A 22,973-nucleotide genomic window follows, 5' to 3' on the forward strand; every position below is an offset into this window, starting at 1 on the left:
GGTGACTGGCACATGCCAGGTGGAGATCTTGGATGGCCACTGGTGTCCAGACGCCTCAGAGGGCCGGACGGTATAGGGCCCACAAGTCAGAGTGGGGCTGTTCCACCAGAGCATCTGTAGAAACAATCTGGGGTAGGGAAAAGAGGGATCAGCTGCACTTCTGACCCCCCTCCCCCCGCTGCATCTCCTTCTAGACTAGAAGATCAGGACACAATTTCCAGATGATCTGTGCAATCAGCTGAAAATCAGGTCCAGATCCCACCCCCCTTTCCAGTATTTTACTGGGTACACAGCAAAATTTCCCCAGCAGGAGATCAGAAGCTGACTCCCAGCTGATCCCTCATCAGCTGAGAGTTGGCTTCTGATGGCTGCAGGTAGCCTGTTCCTGAATATAGATGGGAACAAGTTGCAAACAGCCGTACAAGCTGATTGGCACTGATGTAGATAATGCAAGTCGAACCAGCAAATGTTCCGACATCCCTGGTTTATCCTAACACAGAATAGACAGATTCTGAGATCTCAGGATAGGAGATCCATATATAAAAATATTTTTTAAAGAAGGAGAGATCTCCTTTCCCTTCCCCTCCCCACAACAGACACCCTGTGAGGTAGGTGCGGCTGAGAGATCTCTTTCGAGAACTGCTCTTTTAAGAACAGCTCTGAAAGAACTTGTGACTGACCCAAGGTCACATCAGCAGCCGCAAGTGGGGGAGTGGGGAATTAAACCCGGTTCTCCCAGATTAGAGTCTGCACTCCTAACCACTACATCAAACTGGCTCCTAAAAGAAATGTTTAAAGGATGGTATGAATATTTGACTGGATATTTATGTAGGCACACCTTCTTATTGTTTTTATTTAGTGTGAGTGTAAGCAAGCTTGCCAGCTATTGGGGGATTGCAAAATGGGGCAGAAATAACCATTCATAATTAGGACATGACCTTTATTCTGATTTGGCTTCATAATGTTGTTTTAGTTGCACAACAGTACCATGATGATTAGCTAAAATATTTAGCTAATAAAAAGAAGAATGGATGGAGGCCATTGCAACATGGAGGAGACCATGGGGAGGCAGTCCACACAAAGAATTCAAGGCAATGGGAAGCTTTTAGAACACTCTTTTAAGTTCATAGAGCCTGCCTTAGAACAAAAGCAGATAGGGCATGTGTAGGGCTGAGGGACTTTGTTATATTCCTTGTTCAATCCAGTGCAGAGTATATGCATGGACTTTTGTTTTTCAATAAACCGTTTTCTATTTTAAATGCTGGTTGTTGCTCTCTGTACCACACAGAACTTCAGATACACTATCTAAAATGGGTTCCAGGGGAAGGGAGGTGGTTGGTTGCTAGATGACTATTTCCCTGGGAGTACACAAGTGTGGTAAGCCATCCCTGTGATAACCAGTTGCAGGGTACCAGGAGAACAAGGTGGAGCCTTTAAAGAGCAACGTGGAAGGTAAGCAAAGACTGCTGGCTCCCTTGGCAGGCAGTATGAAAATTAGCCAAATGGTGGCAGTGTACCAAAGGAGAAACGCCAGAAAAATGGTCTGAGAGTTGGGCAGACTCACGAGACCACTCCATCCCTGTGGTGGGAGACTCACTATGACCCCTGAGCATTTACATGCCTCCAACGGCTGAAACAGAATGGGGCTCACGGGTGGACATTCTGCAACAAGGCACAATGACAATAGGTCAGTAGAAGTAGCTGCAAAATTACAGTGGAAACCTCTGCTCAACCCTAAACCCATTGCATGAGATAAACACAGTACCAGAATGGGAACAATGTGGAAGAGGTGTGTTGCCTATAAATATGGATGGCCATGAACCACAAAAATGGGGTTTGGTTCATGGTTTATGGGTTCCAGCCAGCTCCAGGCTCAGAGCCATTTAAACCAAACAGCTATTTTTTGTGAAGAACAGACAGCAGCTATGATTCCCCGTCCAACTTCCCTCCCTCAGAGGCAAGATTTTTCCTCCCTTTTTCTTTTCCTGTCTGACTGAGACGACCGTCCCCCCCCCCCCCCCCAGTAACATGTTTTCTTCTTTCCTGAAGAACTTGGGCTGTCCCACCCTGTCTTGGTATAATATTTTGGCCGTTTGCTCAGCCTAGGAACCTAAGGGAAGAACTGGGAGTCCCCTTTAACTTAAATGGCACTCAAGACATTTTTATATCCCAAATTGACAAAACATTTCATTTAACATAGAAGATAAAGGTCAGGTGAAATCAGGGGTAAAATTTCTGACGTAACTCGATATTGATAACTCTGAGGTAAAATCAATACATGCGTAGACTTTATTTCTTGTTTCAGGCTAAAGAGAGTCTCTCAAGCTTTTAACAAATCTTTATATTGAGAGGTTTTTGTTTCCCTGTTTTCCCTGAACACTTCAGTACACTTTCTTTGAATAATCTTTTGGTTTCCAGAAGGGTAGTACCCTCTTCCCAGTACCCAACCCCCTTCTCTTGAAACACAAATACTTGTCTTAAGTTTTTAACTGACTCTTAAGGTTTTTACAGGCAGTTTCTAACCAGATCAGGGATCTCTGCACTCTTCAGAGCTAAGTCCCTGTTTGACTTGGTAGGGAATTTTCTTCTTTCCTAGAAGATCTATCCTCTTTCCTTGGCTTGAATGGGAGTCTCTGTCTAACTACTCACTCATCCTTGCCAACTTTCCCCAGTTCTCCTGTTCTCATTCAGGGCTGAATTCCGAATGAAAATCTCCTCCTCAGCATTCAGCTCTAAAGCCCCTCTCTGCTCAACTCAAGGCTCTCTGTTTCTGTGAAGAATTAATCCTTCACAGTCCTTCAGCTGTTTGTACAGCACTTTTAAGCTTTTAAAAAGTACAGTCAGTCACAGCAGGCATTTAAACCCCTGCTTTCTGCTCTTCAAAAACCACCACGAACTGTATCAAAATTCATGAAAGTTTGTGGCAGTTCTTCAGTTTGTGAACATTGTTTCATGAACCACAAACTGGCCAAAATTCATGACAAACTTTAGTTCATCAGCCACTTTGTGCCCATCTCTACCTGTAGATGATACTATGCTTTTTTGGGGGGGGCTAGCTCACTCAGGGAAACCAGTTGTCAGTCAGTCATCCTTGCACAGGGACCATGCTAAACTTCTCTGTACTGTTCCAATTTTAGTATATGCGCTGCCGAAGAGAGCACGGGAAACCAATTGTCTCTCTTTATAGGTTTATGTATAACATACATCTTGCTTTGCCAGTTCATGATCTACATGCAAAATATATAATGAGTACATATCAATCACTTCCTTATTAACCTGCAAGCATGTCTCTAGATCAGTTATGTGTCTCCGTGGTGTTTAGAAAACGATTCACTACAAATTATGCTGAGGTTAACTTTATGAAGCCAAGACCAATTTATCACTTAAATTACTGTTTGTATTTCTAGACCCGATTGAATTGTTTACTGCTTTCTCTATCTCCCTGTAACATAGCACACTTTCTGGGCCTTCTTGCCTGACTTTTTTATGCCCCCCCCTCCTTGTCACCATTCTTCTGTTTGTACCCATGTAGGGTATATTCTTATGTTTGTACCCATGTAGGGTATATATTCCACACATCTGAAAAAGATGACAATGGTTCATTCAAGTTTTTGCCATAATAAATGTGATTTCCTCTAATTAATGTGGCAAAGGACTCTCTCTCTCTCTCTCTCTCTCTCTCTCTCTCTCTCTCTCTCTCTCTCTGCTTTGCAACAGGCTAATATGGCAAGCCCTCTGGAGTTGACACTGTGAAAGCAAATCCTCTTCGCCTGTTTTTTTTAAAACAACAGCAGGATCCACACATGATTGGGCATTGGACTACTGCAATCATTCACCTCTTGAATTTTCCTGTCCGGAAATGGAGATCTCAAGACAAACTCAAGGCACATATCTCACTAAACTTCAAAGCTCTTCTTGATACAGATCAAAAAAAGCACTACAACCCACCAAAAAAACTAATTCATAAGTGATCTAAGGAGAAGGAAATAATGCAGTTCTGAAAAGACCTTTAAAAAAGACTTTCAAATTGATACCCAAGATAAATTAGTTTCTCATCTTTGCCTCCTTAATCTGAACCTTTTATTTATACCAGGATATCTGCATCCACCTACAGAAAGTAAATAGGGATGCCAGCCTCCTGGTAGGACCTGGGGAATCCCTCAGAATTATAGCTCATCTCCAGACTACAGAGATGAGTTCCTCTGGAGAAAATGGATGCTTTGAGGGGTGAACTCTATGTCACCCCATGTGTTGGGAGTAGTTAAACTGAGAGGGTGGGAAAAGCCCCTCCAGGTGTTGGGGAAGCCAGGTGACTGGCAAATGCCAGGTGGAGATCTTGGATGGCCACTGGTGTCCAGACGCCTCAGAGGGCCGGACAGTATAGGGCCCACAAGTCAGAGTGGGGCTGTTCCACCAGAGCATCTGTAGAAACAATCTGGGGTAGCGAAAAGAGGGATCAGCTGCACTTCTGACCCCCCTCCCCCCGCTGCATCTCCTTCTAGGCTAGGAGATCAGGACACAATTTCCAGATGATCTGTGCAATCAGCTGAAAATCAGGTCCGGATCCCACCCCCCTTTCCAGTATTTTACTGGGTACACAGAAAAATTTCCCCAGCAGGAGATCAGAAGCTGACTCCCAGCTGATCCCTCATCAGCTGAGAGTTGGCTTCTGATGGTTGCAGGTAGCCTGTTCCTGAATATAGATGGGAACAAGTTGCAAACAGCCGTACAAGCTGATCGGCACTGATGTAGAGAATGACAAACTTTAGAGCCATTTAAACCCTTGGCAGGCAGTATGAAAATTAGCCAAATGGTGGCAGTGTACCAAAGGAGAAACGCCAGAAAAATGGTCTGAGAGTTGGGCAGACTCAGGAGACCACTCCATCACTGTGGTGGGAGACTCACTATGACCCCTGAGCATTTACATGCCTCCAACGGCTGAAACAGAATGGGGCTCACGGGTCAGAGGGGACATTCTGCATCAAGGCACAATGACAATAGGTCAGTAGAAGTAGCTGCAATAAGTTACCAATTACAGTGGAAACTTCTGCTCAACCCTAAACCCATTGTATGAGACAAACACAGTACCAGGATGGGAACAATATGGAAGAGGTGTGTTGCCTGTAAATATGGATGGCCATGAACCACAAAAATGGGGTTTGGTTCATGGTTTATGGGTTCCAGCCAGCTCCAGGCTCAGAGCCATTTAAACCAAACAGCTATTTTTTTGTGAAGAACAGACAGCAGCTATGATCCCCCTGTCCAACTTCCCACCCTCAGAGGCAAGATTTTCCCTCCCTTTTTCTTTCCCTGTCTGACTGAGCCCCCCCCCCCCCGTAACATGTTTTCTTCTTTCCTGAAGAACTTTGGCTGTCCCACCCTGTCTTGGTGTAATATTTTGGCTGTTTGCTCAGCCTAGAAACCTGAGGGAAGAACTGGGAGCCCCCTTTAACTTAAATGGCACTCAAGACATTTTTATATCCCAAATGGATAAAACATTTCATTTAACATAGAAGATAAAGGTCAGGTGAAATCAGGGGTAAAATTTCTGACGTAACTCGATATTGATAACTCTGAGGTAAAATCAATACATGCGTAGACTTTATTTCTTGTTTCAGGCTAAAGAGAGTCTCTCAAGCTTTTAACAAATCTTTATATTGAGAGGTTTTTGTTTCCCTGTTTTCCCTGAACACTTCAGTACACTTTCTTTGAATAATCTTTTGGTTTCCAGAAGGGTAGTACCCTCTTCCCAGTACCCAACCCCCTTCTCTTGAAACACAAATACTTGTCTTAAGTTTTTAACTGACTCTTAAGGTTTTTACAGGCAGTTTCTAACCAGATCAGGGATCTCTGCACTCTTCAGAGCTAAGTCCCTGTTTGACTTGGTAGGGAATTTTCTTCTTTCCTAGAAGATCTATCCTCTTTCCTTGGCTTGAATGGGAGTCTCTGTCTAACTACTCACTCATCCTTGCCAACTTTCCCCAGTTCTCCTGTTCTCATTCAGGGCTGAATTCCGAATGAAAATCTCCTCCTCAGCATTCAGCTCTAAAGCCCCTCTCTGCTCAACTCAAGGCTCTCTGTTTCTGTGAAGAATTAATCCTTCACAGTCCTTCAGCTGTTTGTACAGCACTTTTAAGCTTTTAAAAAGTACAGTCAGTCACAGCAGGCATTTAAACCCCTGCTTTCTGCTCTTCAAAAACCACCACGAACTGTATCAAAATTCATGAAAGTTTGTGGCAGTTCTTCAGTTTGTGAACATTGTTTCATGAACCACAAACTGGCCAAAATTCATGACAAACTTTAGTTCATCAGCCACTTTGTGCCCATCTCTACCTGTAGATGATACTATGCTTTTTTGGGGGGGCTAGCTCACTCAGGGAAACCAGTTGTCAGTCAGTCATCCTTGCACAGGGACCATGCTAAACTTCTCTGTACTGTTCCAATTTTAGTATATGCGCTGCCGAAGAGAGCACGGGAAACCAATTGTCTCTCTTTATAGGTTTTGCACCCCACTGAGGTCCCTGTCCTCCTCAGGCTCCATCCCCAAATATCCAGAACTTTCCCCAACTCTAATGCGAAGTAGGTTCCTACAGTCTCCGGGTCAAAAAAGAAAGTCGCAAAATAGCAACCAATCAAGAGCGCATTTTCTGGTGACAGAAATGTTAAATATTGGCCATTAAATCAGTTACATTTTAGGAATAAAGCTCAGTTTGAAAAAAGTAACACAGCCACACAAAAAATGTGAGGATGTAGCTCTTGAATAGGTGGCATTGGCTTGATTCAGACATTATGTCAAACTTTGGTCTGGTACCACTATGTGAATGAGCCTGGAAGATCTCAGGTTTGCCTGCATAATCCTTCCACCTTATTTCCCTTGTTTGCTAAAATTAATATGCCAGCTTCCTGGCACATGATCAGTAGTTTGATCCCAGTGTGAAATCCTAGTTTGCAGGACAAGTACAAACCACAGGTTGCTAGTTTAAATGTAACAGCAAACTATGGTTTACCACAAGCTAGGAAACAATGCGAGAGCAGAGGGGAAAAGGGAAGGATTGCATGGTTGAGCCCAGAGTTCCTCCCAAGCTCATCCGGCCCCACAGGAGACAGCCCACGGCATGCCTCCTGGGGGCCGCGTTTGCCTCCTCGTGAGGAGGAACGAAGGAAGGGCTGCGGTGCAGCCTCAACTCCAAGAGGGGGAGCGGAGCCTACACAGTCTTAAAGGCTGGCTCCACTGTCCCCTCTCAGTTGTAATTGGCTATTGAGATGGGGTCTTTTTCGCCTACCCTGCACTGCTGTCAGTGGATTGAGGAATTGGTTTGGGATGGTGCCTTGTGGCTAGTTCATCACTTTGTTAGGGCAGAATTAGGTTTAAATAAAGTTCAGCAGCTCGTAAGCACCAATTAATAACCCCTGGGGGAGTAGAGGGGTCTGCGGGATCAACCCTGCAGCCGTGTGGCCAGGGATGAGGCTTGCAGACTGCCTATGGGGATGGCCAAGACGGAGACTCAGCGCTGGCCGTGCGGTGGTGTTTGAGGCCTCCTGAAGGCGCATCCCAATCATTGGTTCAGCTGGGTTTGCAAGCACGGTTGGCTCCAACCCGGGGGCCGTGGTGTCTTGCCTTTTTATACGGTTAAGGATGGGGTCAAAGCAACACCAGGCCTTGCCGTGCCGCTGTTTTCATGTTTGCCCTTGCCGTTACTTTAATATGTTAATAAAGTGGCCTTATTTCATCCAACCTTGTTGTCTGACTCTTTCTTCCGTCTGGGGGGGGGGCAATTAACATTCCTCCAAAGCATGGTTTGGCATTGCATTTGAACCTAGTCAATGTGCTGTCTCTTCTTTCTGTAATACTTATAAGCGACCTGTCAGCTACATCCCATGTATCCACATATCACTGTGTGCATGTAAAAGGCACTTTCTTAACTCCAGCAACCTCTTGCCAACTCAAACAAGGTAGAAAATACTCCTCCAGAGGAATAGTTGAAACACAAATGAAGCACAAATGAATCTGACTACATGGAAAACTAGCCTACCAAGACGGGAACATCTCTTTGAGGCCACAAATCTTTATATGACACCTCCAAACCTGTTAAAGAAAAGTTCTTGTCAGGAATATCTTCCTGTTCGAAATGCATTGGGAATATATAATAAGCATCATAACATTTAGGATGCATCTGATGAAGAGGACTCAGGCTTACCCAAGTTTATGCCATAATAAATTCATTTGTTGGTAAAGCACTGCAAGACTCTTGTTACTCTGGCAGCAGCAGACTCCCACCACCCTAGAATCCAATAAATTAGTCTGTCTTCTACCCAGCAACAGAGATTTTAAGCCACAAATTGGTTAAGAATCCCAAGATGGAGTGCCTGAATTTGGATATCACAACTTGGAGTTACCTAGAAGACTTCCTAAACCAAGAAGATTTCAACCACAGCTTTGCATGCAAGGGGAAAAGGGAATGTGAGACCCCAAGATTTCAAAAGTAATTCATGTCACCAAAAATGCTTATTCATGACTTCTGAATGCAGCCTACATCTCTAAACTCCAAACTCCCATACAGTTATGTACATGTGTGTGTAAATCAGTCACTTCTATGTAAACTGGTTAGAATGTTGGATTAATATCTAGGAGACCCAGTTTCAAAATCTCACTCTGCCATGGAAGCTTGCTGGATGGCCTGGGGCCACTCACACGCTCTCAGCCTAGTCTACCTCACAGGGTTGTTGTGAGGATAAAAATGGAGGAGGGAAGTCCAATATAAGCCACTTCAGGTCTCCACTGGTGCAAAAGGTGTAAACATACAAATAAATCAGGAATTAAAAAGCTGAACAGTCTCTGATTAACACACAGGGCGCCAAGCAAATTAAATGATGTTGTGAATCTACAGTGAACGGTTTTGTTGTCTCAGTTTGGCCTACCTTGGAGAAATGACAAATGAGTGACCATGTTTCTTAAGGACAGGACTCAAATGTTTCTTAAGGACAGAACTCAAATGAGTAGACATGACAAATGAGTTACAATGTTTCTTAAGGACAGAACTCACTTGTTTCTTAAGGACAGAACTCAAATGAGTGACCATGTTTCTTAAGGACAGAACTCATGAAGCTGCCTTACACTGAATCCGATCCATGGTCCATCAAGGTCAGTATTGTCTACTCAGACTGGCAGCAGCTCTCTAGTGTTTCAGGAAATGATCTTTCCCATCACCTACCACCTTTTAGCGGAAGATGCCAGGATTGAACCTGGGACCTTCTGCTTGCCGAGCAAATGCTCCACCGCTGAGATATCCCCTCAGTGATTCTCAGGAAAATGGCTGTGGCCCTGGCCCCATCAAGGCTTGGAAGAGGTGAGCCTCCCTACCAGCTGAAGGCCGGGGCCAGACATGTGTCTATAGGAAAAGGAAGGGCAGTTGAGATTCCTGAGGAGAGACAGGGAGAAGCAGACAGAGCAGTGAGCTGGCTGAAGGACCCTGAGAGTGCAGGATCTCTCTATGGGGATCTGGAGTGGCAGATCCTCTTCCCTGTGGGAGAGCCTATTTTGCATTCACCTGTGCTGTACCTGTACATTTGTAAATAGAGTTAGTATTACAAAAACATTACAGGTGTTCTCTCCTCTAGATGAAACCAACCCAGGTAAAGTGTTACCCCTGTAGCTTCTCACTGTTTGGAGAATAGAGTACATGTAACCAGGGGTCATTTCGTAGAAAAAGAGCTAGGGGGACTCATTAGCATAACTCATTAGCATATGCCACACCCCCTGACATCAGGAGCCCGGCGGTGGACCTGCAAGGCCAGCGGGAGTGCGAGGAAGCCCCGCCAAGGCCCTCCCTGGCCCCAGGCAGGCAGGGGTGGGGAGAGGCGGGGAGGAAGCAACTTACCCTCCCTCTTCTCCTGCCTCCTCCTGGCTGAATGAGGGCTGGAAGCGGGGCGGCCGGAAGCAGGGGGCGGAGCTTCATCATGTGCCCCGCCCCCTGCACCTCACCCGGGGGAACTGCGTTCCCCTGTTTGGAGAGTGGAGTACATGTAACAATAGAATCCTAAGAGAATCAAATTATCACACAACTAGCTGTTATGATATATTGTTACTATTAACTACAGTATTTACTCCAATATGAGACTAGGTTTTGTTCCAGGTATGACACCAAAAAAAAGAGAATGTCATCTTACCTTTGCATACATGTTACAGTTTGTAAATATAAACTGTAAATATATATTTGTATATATATATTTGGGGGTATATAACATATTTTAGGTAGAGTCACCTTACATTCAAGGTTGACTTCCTTTTGAGTAAAAACGGTATATATTGGTTTAGCTCTCCTGGCCAGCTTTTTAATAACTCAGCACAATTTCATTGTGCACAACGGAACTGCAGTATCTAACATAAAAATCCTGCACTGTAGCTAATTAACTTGATGGTTTTCAAATGTATTTTGCATCACCTCTATTAGGCAAACAGAAACCATTTGAAAGATGGTATCTAAATGGGACCACAAGACTGCTGAAGCTCAGGGAGGTAATTTTAAAAGCAGCCTTTCATCCTTTAGCTATGATATAGATGGGAGAATTTTAACAGGGGCGGCTTTTCAAATATTTGAGACTTCCTCGTCTGCATTAAGCCAGCTATCAGAGTCATAACATTAAAAGGCTCCTGTTTTAAAATATGAAAAGCTATATAATAAAAATAACGATTTTGGCACTGGGTATCTAAATCTAGGTTTCACAACACAGTAACTCTAGTTTCAGGAAATACAAAACCCAAGTGATTATAAGTATTTCTCTTTAAGAATCATTATCTTCTAAGTGTGTCTCATAGCCTGCTTGACTTTGAAATGGCTCACCAGCAGCCATAAAACTGGCAAAAAAGGTGAAAGTTTTCAGTATAAGCTTTTTTAATCACCACAGGCAGAAAGATGTTTACAAATTAAATTTATTGTGCATTTATATGAACCTCTAATCTCACTGAGGTGGTAAACTGATGTGGTCAGCTGTATAGCCACAGAATACAAATGGGAATAGTTTTCAAGAGGGTAAAGTCTGTCAGGGTTGTGGCCTCAGTGATAACTAAGCGTTAGCTAAATCAGCTAAATATTGCTCATCATTGCTGTCAAGGATCCTCTATTGACAGACATGTAGAATCAGCATACAACAATGTCCAATGGCAAGCTGACTCCTTATATATATAGCAAGGACAGAGACAATAGAGAGATCAGAAGAGGGTTACATATTGACTCCTAAAAACAGATGGTGCCTGAGACGTATGAACCAAAAAAGATCCTCATTACTGTCTGCTCAAACTGGACCACATTCATTCATGACATTTACTAAGAAGCAAATTATCTGCTTCCCCCCACATTGCCACATCACTTGAGAAAGCCAATGATGGCCCTCCAAAAATTCAAAGTCTTAGGTTTGATTGATCAATACGAACATTGGTTGATCCATTTTGTCTCACCATTCCTGACAACTTCTTCCAATGTTGGGAGTTTTGGCAGTCTCACTTCTACGAGCAGCACTCAAAAGACCTGCTGCTGTAATCTGTACATAGCTCATGGAACAAACCCAGGTCTCCAAGATCCTAATTTGATACTCTGATCACTACACCATGCTGGCTCCTACTTATTTTCATGTAAGCAAATCACAACTGGGAAAACGTTTTAAAAATATATATTCTTAAGGAAAACATGAAGATGCTAAATGGATAAGGGGGGGAAATATCAAAGGGAATAGCTGAGCAACTAGATGAAAGAGAGCAATTACCACCAGTTCCTGCTATCATAACTAATTTGATATACAGTATGTAAGTGAGTAAAGCTAAATTCCAAAAATATATGATTACCATCCTGTTGGGGTTTCACTTCAGGATGCCCTTTATCTCTCGGCACCATCTGAAACTTCCAGCAAGAAAAGTCTCTCTGGTTTGAAAGCTATAGATCCTTTGTAGCAAAACTCTGATAAAAATTCTAGGTCTTGTTACAAAACACACACACACAAAGCCTAATATCCATTGCCTCCTGCTCTTTATATTGAACAAAAAAGAAAGAAGCAAGTCATTATAGGTAAACTGTTGTTAATAACCTACAGAAATGATACTGAGGAATGCTCGACTATAGAAATCTCTTCCCATGTAAGGCTAAGGCATTCATTTAGTTAGAACAACTAATACAGGATGCCAGAGGTATATAAAATCATGCATGGCGAAAAGAATAAGGATCCCTGATATAACTAGAATTTGGGGTTACTTAGCAAAGCTGATCAGTAGTAGATTCAGGACAGTGGCTTCCTTGCCAATGGGCTACCAGGCTTACTCAACTCATTCCTTCCTCCTCCCTTTTTGTGTGGAGGTGATTACAAACTCTGGTTACCAGTGATGCATGAATGTGACCACACATTAGTGTCTCCCCCACAAAGACACACATGCTAACCAGAATTCTAAGATTCAAAATCCCAATTAGTGTGGTGGGGGAGAGGGGAGAAACTCTGATCCACCTGCATTCACACACTCACAGGAGTTGGTTTTTAGCTGTGATTCCCTGAGTGTGGAGGGAGTGGGGAGAAGCAAGGTGTGAGAAGGAGCTTAAGACCAAGAAGAAGAAGAGATTGGATTTATACCCTGCCCTTCCCTTGGAGTCTCAGAACAGCTTACAAACTACTTTCCCTTCCCCTCCCCACAACAGACACCCTGTGAGGTAGGTGGAGCTGACAGAACTATGGCTTGCCTAAGGTCATCCAGCAGCTGCGAGTGGAGGAGTGGGGAATCAAACCTGGTTCTCCCAGATTAGAGTCTGCTCACTTAACCACTACACTAAACTCGCTCTCCAATGTTTGGCTAAGGTTTTCCCTAACCTTAGATAAATGCATTATAGATACAGTCTGTGTATTTATTTGCTGCAGCACACAACCACGGTGAGTCCTGGGCATGGCAGATCTCTGGCTCCCTGGGACACCCCCAGTAAGCCAGCCACGAGAAATATTCAGCATATGCAGATCAATTGGGAACATGGAAACAGAACTGTATTAGGAGTTAAGAATTTCTGCCAAAAATACTGCAACTCAAGCACGAGGGCCAATACAATTAAGCAAAGGACACACTGTTGGCAAAGTAACCACACAGCCTTGGATGCCTACCACACAAATCATTGTCTTCCTAATGACGTTTTAAAGGCCAGCCTTCAACACAACAACAACAAACCTTCAATGGCATACCAGCAGCAGCCTTAGACAGCCTTCAACACGATGGAAAGCACATTTAGGGCCTGCAGCCATGGTGCTGCTGATGTCTGGTTACAGAGCGGAGAAAAATGAAACAGCTCAATAAATGCAGCCTTTTAAATATCAGTCAATGTGCCCTTTCTCACCCTAGCAAAGAGAAATGGGGGGCTTGCCAAGAAATGCCATTAGCACGGGTCATGAAATTTCAGAGTCTGAAGGAAATGAGAGCCAGCAGCAACGATAACACTTGCATGAAGTAAACGCTTCTCTAGTAATTACTGAGCATGGGGCATAATTTTTCCTTTCAACCGTAATATTAGACATTGTGTGTCTATTCACCTAATATACCTTTTCAGAAGTTTACATAAGCCATTTCAAACAAAGAGCCAGTTATTGTCCTCACTTTTGGGGTAGGTGTAATAAGCAGATGAAAGCATATTACATTTTAATCTGCTAAGCGCTGCTTCGTAGGCGCATGGGAAAAAAACAACAAACCGAAGCACATGGCGAGTTACCGTATCTCCAGAGGGCTCTCCAAGGGAGATTAGGTACCTGGCAGCCAGGGTGGTCTTTAGTCTGAGGTTTTCCTCCGCCGAGAATGCGTTTCAGGTGACAACATGGAAAAATATGACTCTGCTTGGGTCACGCGCATTAAATGAGAAGCTATTAAAAGTTTCTCTGCAACATTTTTTTAAACAAGAAAGCATTTTACACAAGGCCAGTGATAACACAATACTGGTTGTTGTTTTTTTAAATCCAGGCAGGAAATCCCGATCATATTCCTGACCTGTGCTCCTGCAAACAAACAAAATGTATAATCTGGCCCATCACAAATATAATAAGACCTCCTGACATAAAAACCTAGCACAATATTACACAGAAAAAGGACCTTGCTTTGGCATAGGCTTGCCAAGTCCCCCCGGGGGGCGGGGAAACCCCCGCCCCAGAGGCCCGTTCCCCGCCGCCGGTGGATCAGGCCCCGGGGGGAACCCAACCCCCAAAGCACGGGATGTGCCCGGCGTCAGCACGTCAGCCGGAAGTGATGCAGCCACGCCGGGCGCGCCGGGGGCGGGGCTGGGGTCATCTGAGGAAAAACTCTATGTTTTTCCCTCGGATGACTGCAGCCCCGCCCCCGGTGCACCCGACATGGCCGCGTCACTTCCAGGTGACGTGATCGCGGCGCGTGCGCTCCCTGGGCAAGCCGGGAGTCCCCCGCTGCGGCTTAAGGTAGGACTTGGCAACCCTCCTTTGGCATCATATTGAGAGGTTCTGCTGGCTGGCTGGGTGTAGTTATCTCAACTCAGCTTATCTTCCCTAGCAGTTGAAGAGGGGAAATTAGCTGTGTAAGATAACTAAAGACAATGGGCTTGCCTGCTAGCAGTGTTTCTTTCCTTCCCAGTTATGACATGAAGGCAAGTACCTCGTTTTTTCCTCCACTGTCAACTGCCAGGAAGGATCCTCTCAACAATGAAGAGCTAGCACCGCCAACCAGTCTCAGGGTTAGCAATGTATATAAGTAAGAGAAAGGGAGGGGAAAACAGACTTGACCCAATACCTGGAACCAAGAACCACGAGGGATCAATGGGGCCACTATTAAAAATGTAGTGTACACTTATTGTATACAAAAATACATGTATTTATTAGAAAGACAGTTAAAAACATATAAGGGCCCAATGAAAGCCTTGTTACAAAGTACAAGTGGCCTGGACACAAGGGCCAATACAAGTGACCTGACGTGTTTCCGCCCCTTGGGGGGCTTCTTCAGAGGTGAAAATATTTGAGGTACAGATAGGATGTGCTTTTTGCACCCATCACATGACTCTCCTCTTAAGAGGTCTCATAAACATCCTTGTCTTGTGTCTATTAACTTTGCTGCTGAAGAAAGTAATATAGTCATTTTTACCACATTGCAAGTAAAATTTATTATTTTATATATTCATATTCTTTTTTTACGGCTTTCCTTTTTTTGTCCAGTATTAACGTACTGATTGTTATTTCATTGTAACATGCAATATTGTAGCTCAAATCTGTACCTCAAATTCCCATTAAGGGAAGTTTTATTGGAAATATATGCAGCAATTATGACCGTTTTTAAGGCAAGAATAAACCTTGCCTTTTGGTACCAGACAGAACTCCTCTCCTCTCCTTGCATTTCCCATTTTCTAATACTGTAGCCCTTCCCTTAATGGCCCCATAATCACAAATGCAGTCAGCCAAAAATCCCCACTGCAATCATAGGGACTACAGCTCTCCATATCAAGTAATTGCCCAGTTCACAGATTTTGTTGGTCTTTGGGTTTACCAGGGACCTTCTTGAATAGACACCGTATATTGTATAAGCCAGGTCAGGAATCACAGAGTTAAACACACACAATTTCCTTCCACATATGCTGAACAATCCCCTTTCACTCCACTTTCAGCACTCTGCAATCAGATTTTACTGTGTGAAATGGCAAAATCCACTTGCAAAGAATTGCTAAAGTGCATTGAAAGTGGATTGAAAGTGCATTATTTGGTGTGTACGAAAACACCATTAATCAGTTCCTAAAGCAGGTTACTGTGCAGCTAACATGGCATTCACAATTTTAAAAATCCAACCCTATACAAAGGACAAAAGCGCTGCAGCCTCCCTAGGCAGCCTTCTGCATTTCACTTAACTTTTACAGAATGGAATATTTTTCCAATATTCAACCTAAACAAGTCTTCCTATAGTTTAAACCATTAAAATCACTGTTTCTTGTCCTCTCCTTAATAAATATTTCTTTCATATTTAGTATTCTGTAGACAGTTTTGTGTTGCCATTCTTAACTCTGATCTAAAGAAAAAACCAATTCTTTAAAATATTTATACTGTGTGTTACGCTTTGAAGTCATGGAATTGGGTCCTGACACTTGAAATTGGTAGGCTTGGATTCTAACTCCCCTTTCTGCTCATGCTCGGTATTTCTGCTAAATCAAATTACCAAAGGTTTTTTTGGGGGGGGTTGTTTTATTTTTGGTATGTGTTTGTGTGTGTGTGTGCGCGCACACACACACGCACATATGCTTGTGAGCCTGGAAGTAATGAAATTACCAAAGATGAAATTACCAAAACATGTAAAATGATACTAGCAAAGGGAATGGGCGTACACTGTGCCACACAAAGAAGAAAAAAGCTCATATAGAGTAGCCTCCATAGTGGTACAATACCAAAAACATCAACCAGATTTGTTTATCAGTCATTGTGGGAATCAGCAACTTTGCAATCATAATACAGAACTTTTTCAGTCGTTACATTTGACCAAGTGTATTGGATGAACATACTACATGTGATCCCCTATACAAGAAGTAAAACATAATGAATGAAAAGTGCTTATATTTCATGCAGTTATCTGGCAGGAAAAGCAAAGCTACAACATCAACTATTGCTCAATTTACTTAAACATGCGAGATCAGATATCACTACGAACAACCTTTGGAAGTGCCACAGATCTTGGACTCTTACCGTTTCAGGCAAATGCTCCACAATGTAGCTGTGCAAAGGGTGACAATTTATGGCAAGTTCTCACAGGTGATTCTTTCTTGGGAGGTCAAAAAGGCAAGGCTTATATTTAACCACATCCTGAAGTTCTCCTTTAGCCAGGCTTAAATATAAATTATCAGACCCCCTGCAAAGGCACCTTCAAGGAGATATGCAAGTGGCAAAATATTTCTTCTTGTAAACTTTGGTACACTCCCTGAGAGATGTGGTAAGAGGCAACAATTTGTCACAAATCACCACCATGCCGACTGGTGCACTTTTGACTGTGATAATTCACCCTAATAGGTAGTATGTATAGATCAAACACTCTGAGCATGTAAGTGTAGGAAGAAGCTTTGAAGCTATTGCCTATATTCTTCCTGTCTTCAGTTTAACAACACTAGTTTGCATTAACATTTTTGAAATGAAAAGAAGAGCTACATGCACCCGGGCAACACTTTTTAACTCCCCCCCCCCCGGTGTATGCAAGTGTAAAGAAAGAGAACTACACAGAGCTTCCAGAAATATAGGGAAGCTTTTATTTAAGCTTATAAACAGGAGATTTAAATTCCCTGATAGGCATCCTCAGAAAAAAGAGAGAGGTAAAAGTTTCACTGAATGATCTCAAGTTAATAAAAATACCTTTCCCCATCCTGAGACTGACCTTTTGCCACATCTTGATGAAGAAGAGCTCTCTGGAGAAGTTGAAGGACACGTTGGTATCATAAGCATCATCCCCAAGGTTGGAGATAGAGATGTTAAGTGAAATGTTCTTCACTGCTCCCAAAGCCAGATAGGGAGCTTTGTCATCCACACTGTGAACAGAAACAAAAACATTATTAAAACCTTGCTGCTCATGCTAAGTTTTCCTTAATGAACAGCAGAGAAACCTGACAGCATATTGTTGAAATCTGAGCCAAAACTATAACTCTCCTATTACAAGGAAAAGAGGGGGGAGAAAGGATGTACCTGGCTCCTCTCCTAATCTGTCACTATGTGGCTAGGCCAAAAATATTACTTAAGAACACTTTGCAAAGAAGAAATCCCACTGCATCGACATTCACCGCTTGCTGGAGCTCTCTCTCACGGAAATGAAGTCAGGGGGGAAAAAATGGGATAACCGCATAAGCACTGCCCTGAGTTCTCGGGATAAAGAGTGGGATACACATCTAATAAATAAAATAGATACTCTCGGGAACTGTACTCTCCTATCCACACTTCTACACTTACAGAAACTTGTTGGACTGGCTCAGTTACATCAATACTACAAATATCTGCGATTTCCTATTTCCATCGCAAAACCTGACTATTACATATGGCAGATAATTGCTGGAAATAGGCAGGTTTCGAGGATATCGTACCAGAAGCAGTGCATGTGTACACTGATGTGCTAATAAGCCAACGCCAGATAACTCAATGCAATGATATGGATTCCTATATGCACAATATTGTTATGTCAGATGTGTATTCATGCTCCTGAAACAACTCAGAAACTTCAACTCATGTAAAAGTCGGTCATTTGTTTGTTGACTGGAGTAAACCAGTATGACCATATGGCATCTGCCTTACAAGGCATCCACTGGTTGCCTGTTTTTTTCTGGCTTCAGTTCAAGCTGCTGGATTTAACCATAAAAACAGTACATGCCTTGGGATCTATGTACCTCCTTATATTAACCTATATATATTTATGGATATGAACCTTTTTGTGGAAGCTGCAAAAGCTAGTTCCATTTACAACTGTGCCTGTGTTGCAGGGCCTGCCTGCCAACACCTCCTCGGATGAGGAAGAGATGGAGGAAGCTGGCCCCAGCCCTCAGATGCTTCAGGAAGACCCACCAGACAAGGTGGAGACTCCGTCAGGTGGGCAGTCAGGCTGAAATCAGTGTGCCACTCCCTCAGTCCTGCAGGCTGTGATCCTAGGCTGAAGCAGAGGCCCTGCAGCCACCAGCCTCACCCCCAGCCTCACTCACCAGCTTCACCCCCAAACTCACCCATCAGAGTCCTGGGAATGCCGGAGAAGGTGAGCCCAGAGGGAGGTGCAGAAGTGGTGCCATAATGCACGGCTGGCAGCCCAGCACTAGGCAACCTCTGCCTGTGAGTTGGAATCACTGCAGAATCAAGGCTGACAGCCCTATAGGCTGCTCAGCCATTGAGGACTTGCACCTATCCCTAGATGACTCAGCAGGTTGAGGAGTTGCACCTGGCCTTGAATGACTCCTGATAAAAGCAGCCAGAAAAGGGAAACCCAGTGTGGAAGTAACTTGTCCACAATGTTTGAGTTTTAGATATTGGTGTCTTTTGACCTTCTGGACCATGACTTGTGCTCTTTGGATTTGCCCTTTTGGCTTTATGCCTGGCCTTTTGAATAGCTGTGCTTTGACCCCAGATTGTTTTTGGACTATGCCTTTTGCCCCAGGTGCCTGCCTGAACCAGGACAGGACATCCTGCCTTGGGTAGTCATGACAAGCAACAGCCTACTGTTAGCATAACTGATGACATCTTAGTAGGACACATCAGGATGGATCCCATCAAAAAGATCCACACATAAAAGGGGGGGAATTCCATCTTATTCCAGCAGCCCTCCAAGTTCCACTTCATGTCGCTCCTGGGAGTCCCTCATCTTAAGGGGCATTTTGGACTGCTTTGGGGTGGGGATGCCGCACACTGTGCACGGAATTTAGACAAGATCCTACCCTTGCTTTTTTTTTTCCCCTGGGGGTACTGAAGAATGGGAAATTGGCAGTCCACAGTTCCAGGTGGTCAGCCATGTTGGTCTGAAGCAGTAGAACAAATTTAGAGTCCAGTGGCACCTTTAAGACCAACAAAGCTTTATTCAAGGTATGAGTTTTCGTGTGCATGCACACTTTGTCAAATACACTGGGATGAATTTTACAATGTATCTGACAAAGTGTGCATGCACACAAAAACTCATATGTTGAATAAACGTCTGTTGGTCTTAAAGGTGCCACTGGACTCTAAATTTGTTCTAACATTATACACAATCTATCGAGCCCAGTTTCAACTCTATCTCAACATTTTAAAATTGTTTTTATTTATGTTATTCAGAATCTACCTTTCTCACAGGGGCTGAAGGTGGATTACACATAGTCAGTACAATCAACAACATGGGATATTTAATAACTAATTTTAGAAGTCTGGAAGCACCAGAAAGAACACTAGGGTTCACTGTGTTGAACTGCTGGCAAATTATCCTGAAATTATTAGGGTACTTAGCATACCTTATCTTACAGCTTGGTAGAAAGCTCAAATTTAATTATTTTTTTTTTATTGTGAAGGTCTAACTCAGGGGTGGCCAAACTGCAGCTCAGGAGCCAAATGCGGCTCCTTCACACATATTATGCGGCTCCCGGTAGGGTGGCTGGGGAAGCAAAGGGCAGGCATGCCTCCCCTCCCCGATCAGTCTTCCCTTTCCCGGCCAGTGTACCCCTCCTTGGGTAGGCTTGAGGTGGTGGGGAGCAGAGAAAGAAAGCACCTTTAACATAATGCATCCTCCAAGCCCCCCCTTCCACTTAGCTTGAAGAAGGAATGTAAAGAGACAAATGCCTTCTCCAAGCCAGCCGGGGGGGGGGCTTTGAGAATGCATTTAAAGTTGGGGAAATGAGGAGGAGGGAGGTTCCGGTACCGCGAGGAGAGGTTGTGTGTGTTGAGTGCTCTCCACACAACAACCTAAACAATAGCTTTCCTAGGCAGTTTTAACGCCTCAATTGCTCTCAGGAAGAGAAAGCAAGGCAGGGGGCAAAATTCCTGGAAGACGCAGCGGACTCTGAAGCGAGAGCTAGAAGTGGCTCGTCACCAAAAACAACGAGCAATAGTGGACCACGCAGAACCGATGAGAGTCTAAGAAAACTAAATGCCAAAATAATCGAAGCTAAGTAAAAAAAATCATTCTGTTCTTGACTACATCTGGGTGGGCTAAGAAGTAGCTAGTTTGATACTTAATAAAAAACATAAGAGGGAAAACAAAAGAGAAATCCTCCGGTTAAAACGGCTGTAGAAAATAAGGTTTCAAGCTTAGAGGAGGGGAATTAACATACACGGTAAGAGATAAGAACTTAAGGTAGGCACAAGTACTTACTCAGTGATGATAGGTATCTAATAGTTTGTATTTTGTTTTTCTCTTTGTATGCACTGCGGCTTTAAACGGTAGCACTGAAGGAGTGTAATCAGAAGTCCTCCAGAGGAGTGGAATAAAGAAGGAAGGAGAGGCCAAAACAGCGGCGAGAGTAACGGTGGCCAGAAAACAACATTCCAGAAAGGATACATGGAGAAAGACAGACTTTAAACCGGAGAAAGTGAAAGTGGGACAGCGTAACAAGACAACAATAAAAAGCTACGCAGGGGCAGCGGCAAAGAACAATACTATGAAAGATGGGGTTAGACAGCCATAGAAGTGGTGAGACTGAAAGAGGAGGGGAGAAAGGGAGAAAGAGAGGTGAAAATAACTGTATAAGAAAGAATGGGGTGTTGTGATTTGAGTGACTAGTGAACTCTGTTCTTTTTCTTTCTTCTTTTTGGTTTCCCTTTCCATCCTATCTTTTTGGATAAGAAGCTGGGATATGTGATACTGAAACTTACTGGTCATAAAATAATAAGATAAGATAATTTAACAATATAAATAACAATTATTAAGAAAGAAGAGAGAGTTATTTAAATTAACATATTTGGATTATCTATGCCTTTGGGTTCAATTTATATAAATTAATATACTTGAATTAAATCCTTAAATCTTAAATTGAAATAAATCTTCTGAATTAAAAGAAGAAAGGAAGAGAGACCTTTATAAATTATAAATAAATTCATTTGATTTAAAAGTAAGCACTGGAAGTCAAAGAAGGGGTAAAAGGAGAAGAAGAAAGTTATAAATAAAAAAACAACACAAAACAAGGTGATCCCTGCTGGCAGGTGGAAGGAACATCGTGGCGAGGCCGATGATGAAGGGAGAAGGAGGCGGAGTCGTGGAGTCACGGAGAGCTCGGTAGTGTGGAAAGCGCAGGCACGGCGGAGCCAAATGTGGATGTAAAGCCAACTGTGAAGAACACAGGCCGTGCTCCAAGGAGACCACCGAGGCTGAGGGAAAAACCTGCTCTTGGATGCCAACGCCGACCCCAAGGACGCCAGGAAGAAAGCAGCCAGAGCCGAAGCCAGAAGGACAACTATCCTGCCACCTGGGTGCCGGTAGGCAGCCCCCACCTCTGTTTCATGTGGCCCTAGTTTAGGAATTAACTGTATTTGGAAAATCGCCTGTAAACCACTCAGAGACCTTCGGGTATGAGCAGTATATAAATCGAATGCATAAATAAATAAATAAAACAAACAAAATTAATACATGGCAAGTGGGGGAAGCGGTAGTGTCATTAGCAGTAGGAAGCCGTCAATACCATCACCTAGCCAAATTAAGCTGAAAATAAATACAATGAGTACCACCCAACTAACACTTAAAGATTTAAAAGCGATGATACAGGAATCCGTGACACAGGCTATGAAAAAAGAAATTGACCCCATACATGACAAGATAGATGCTTTAACAGACCAAATTAAACATGAGACAGAAGAAATTAAGAAACAAATAAATGAAAACAGACAGGAACTACAAAAAATAACAAACAAAAATTATAAGAAAGAGAAAAAGATAAATGATTTAGAATATGATCTCCAAGAATTAAAGTTAAAAAATGACAAAATGGAAGAAACAATGATTCATATGGAAATGGATAAGGCAGCTTTGATTCTTAGGTGCTAGAACATACCAGAAAACATTGAATAAGATTTAAAAGAGATCTTGTCAGAAAACCTTGCAGAACAACTGAGTATAGGAACAAAAGAAGAAATCTCTAACGAGATAGAAGCTGTTTATAGAAGAAATTCAGCATACGCAAGACGGAATAAAAAGCCAAGAGAGGTCCATATAAAGTTTTATAAAAGGGGTCTGAAAGATAAAATATTTAAGGCCACAAATGAAAAGAAAGTCATAATTCAAGGAGAGGAGATTAAGTTTTTGAAGGAAATACCCTGGCGTGTTAGAGAAAAGAGGCAAATTTATGGTGTACTGACAAATCTCTTGAGGAAAAATGAAATTATGTACCGTTGGCGAATACCAGAAGGAGTTATATTTACATATGGCACCAGAAGACAAAAGATAGATTCCATCTTTAAAGTAGAAATTTTTTGGGAACAATATGGTGAAGAATTAGGTTGGCAAAGAGAACGGGAAGAAGGAGAAGAAGAAGGAGAAGAAGAGGAAG

The 22,973-nt window shown here is 43.1% G+C and overlaps 1 protein-coding gene across 1 annotated transcript in view; it reads right to left on the bottom strand.

Annotated features, from left to right (window-relative positions):
• ITGA9 (integrin subunit alpha 9) overlaps positions 1 to 22,973 on the bottom strand; it is a 296,748-nt gene that overhangs the window by 88,957 nt on the left and 184,818 nt on the right. Inside the window, exon 17 of the mRNA XM_015405733.1 lies at positions 17,375 to 17,525. Within this exon, the coding sequence (XP_015261219.1) occupies positions 17,375 to 17,525 (151 nt within the window). The remainder of the gene's footprint in view (positions 1 to 17,374; positions 17,526 to 22,973) is intronic.

Source organism: Gekko japonicus, unplaced genomic scaffold (assembly GCF_001447785.1).
Source record: "Gekko japonicus isolate JY-2015 unplaced genomic scaffold, Gekko_japonicus_V1.1 scaffold58, whole genome shotgun sequence".
In the NCBI taxonomy this organism is placed as follows: Eukaryota; Metazoa; Chordata; class Lepidosauria; order Squamata; family Gekkonidae; genus Gekko; species Gekko japonicus.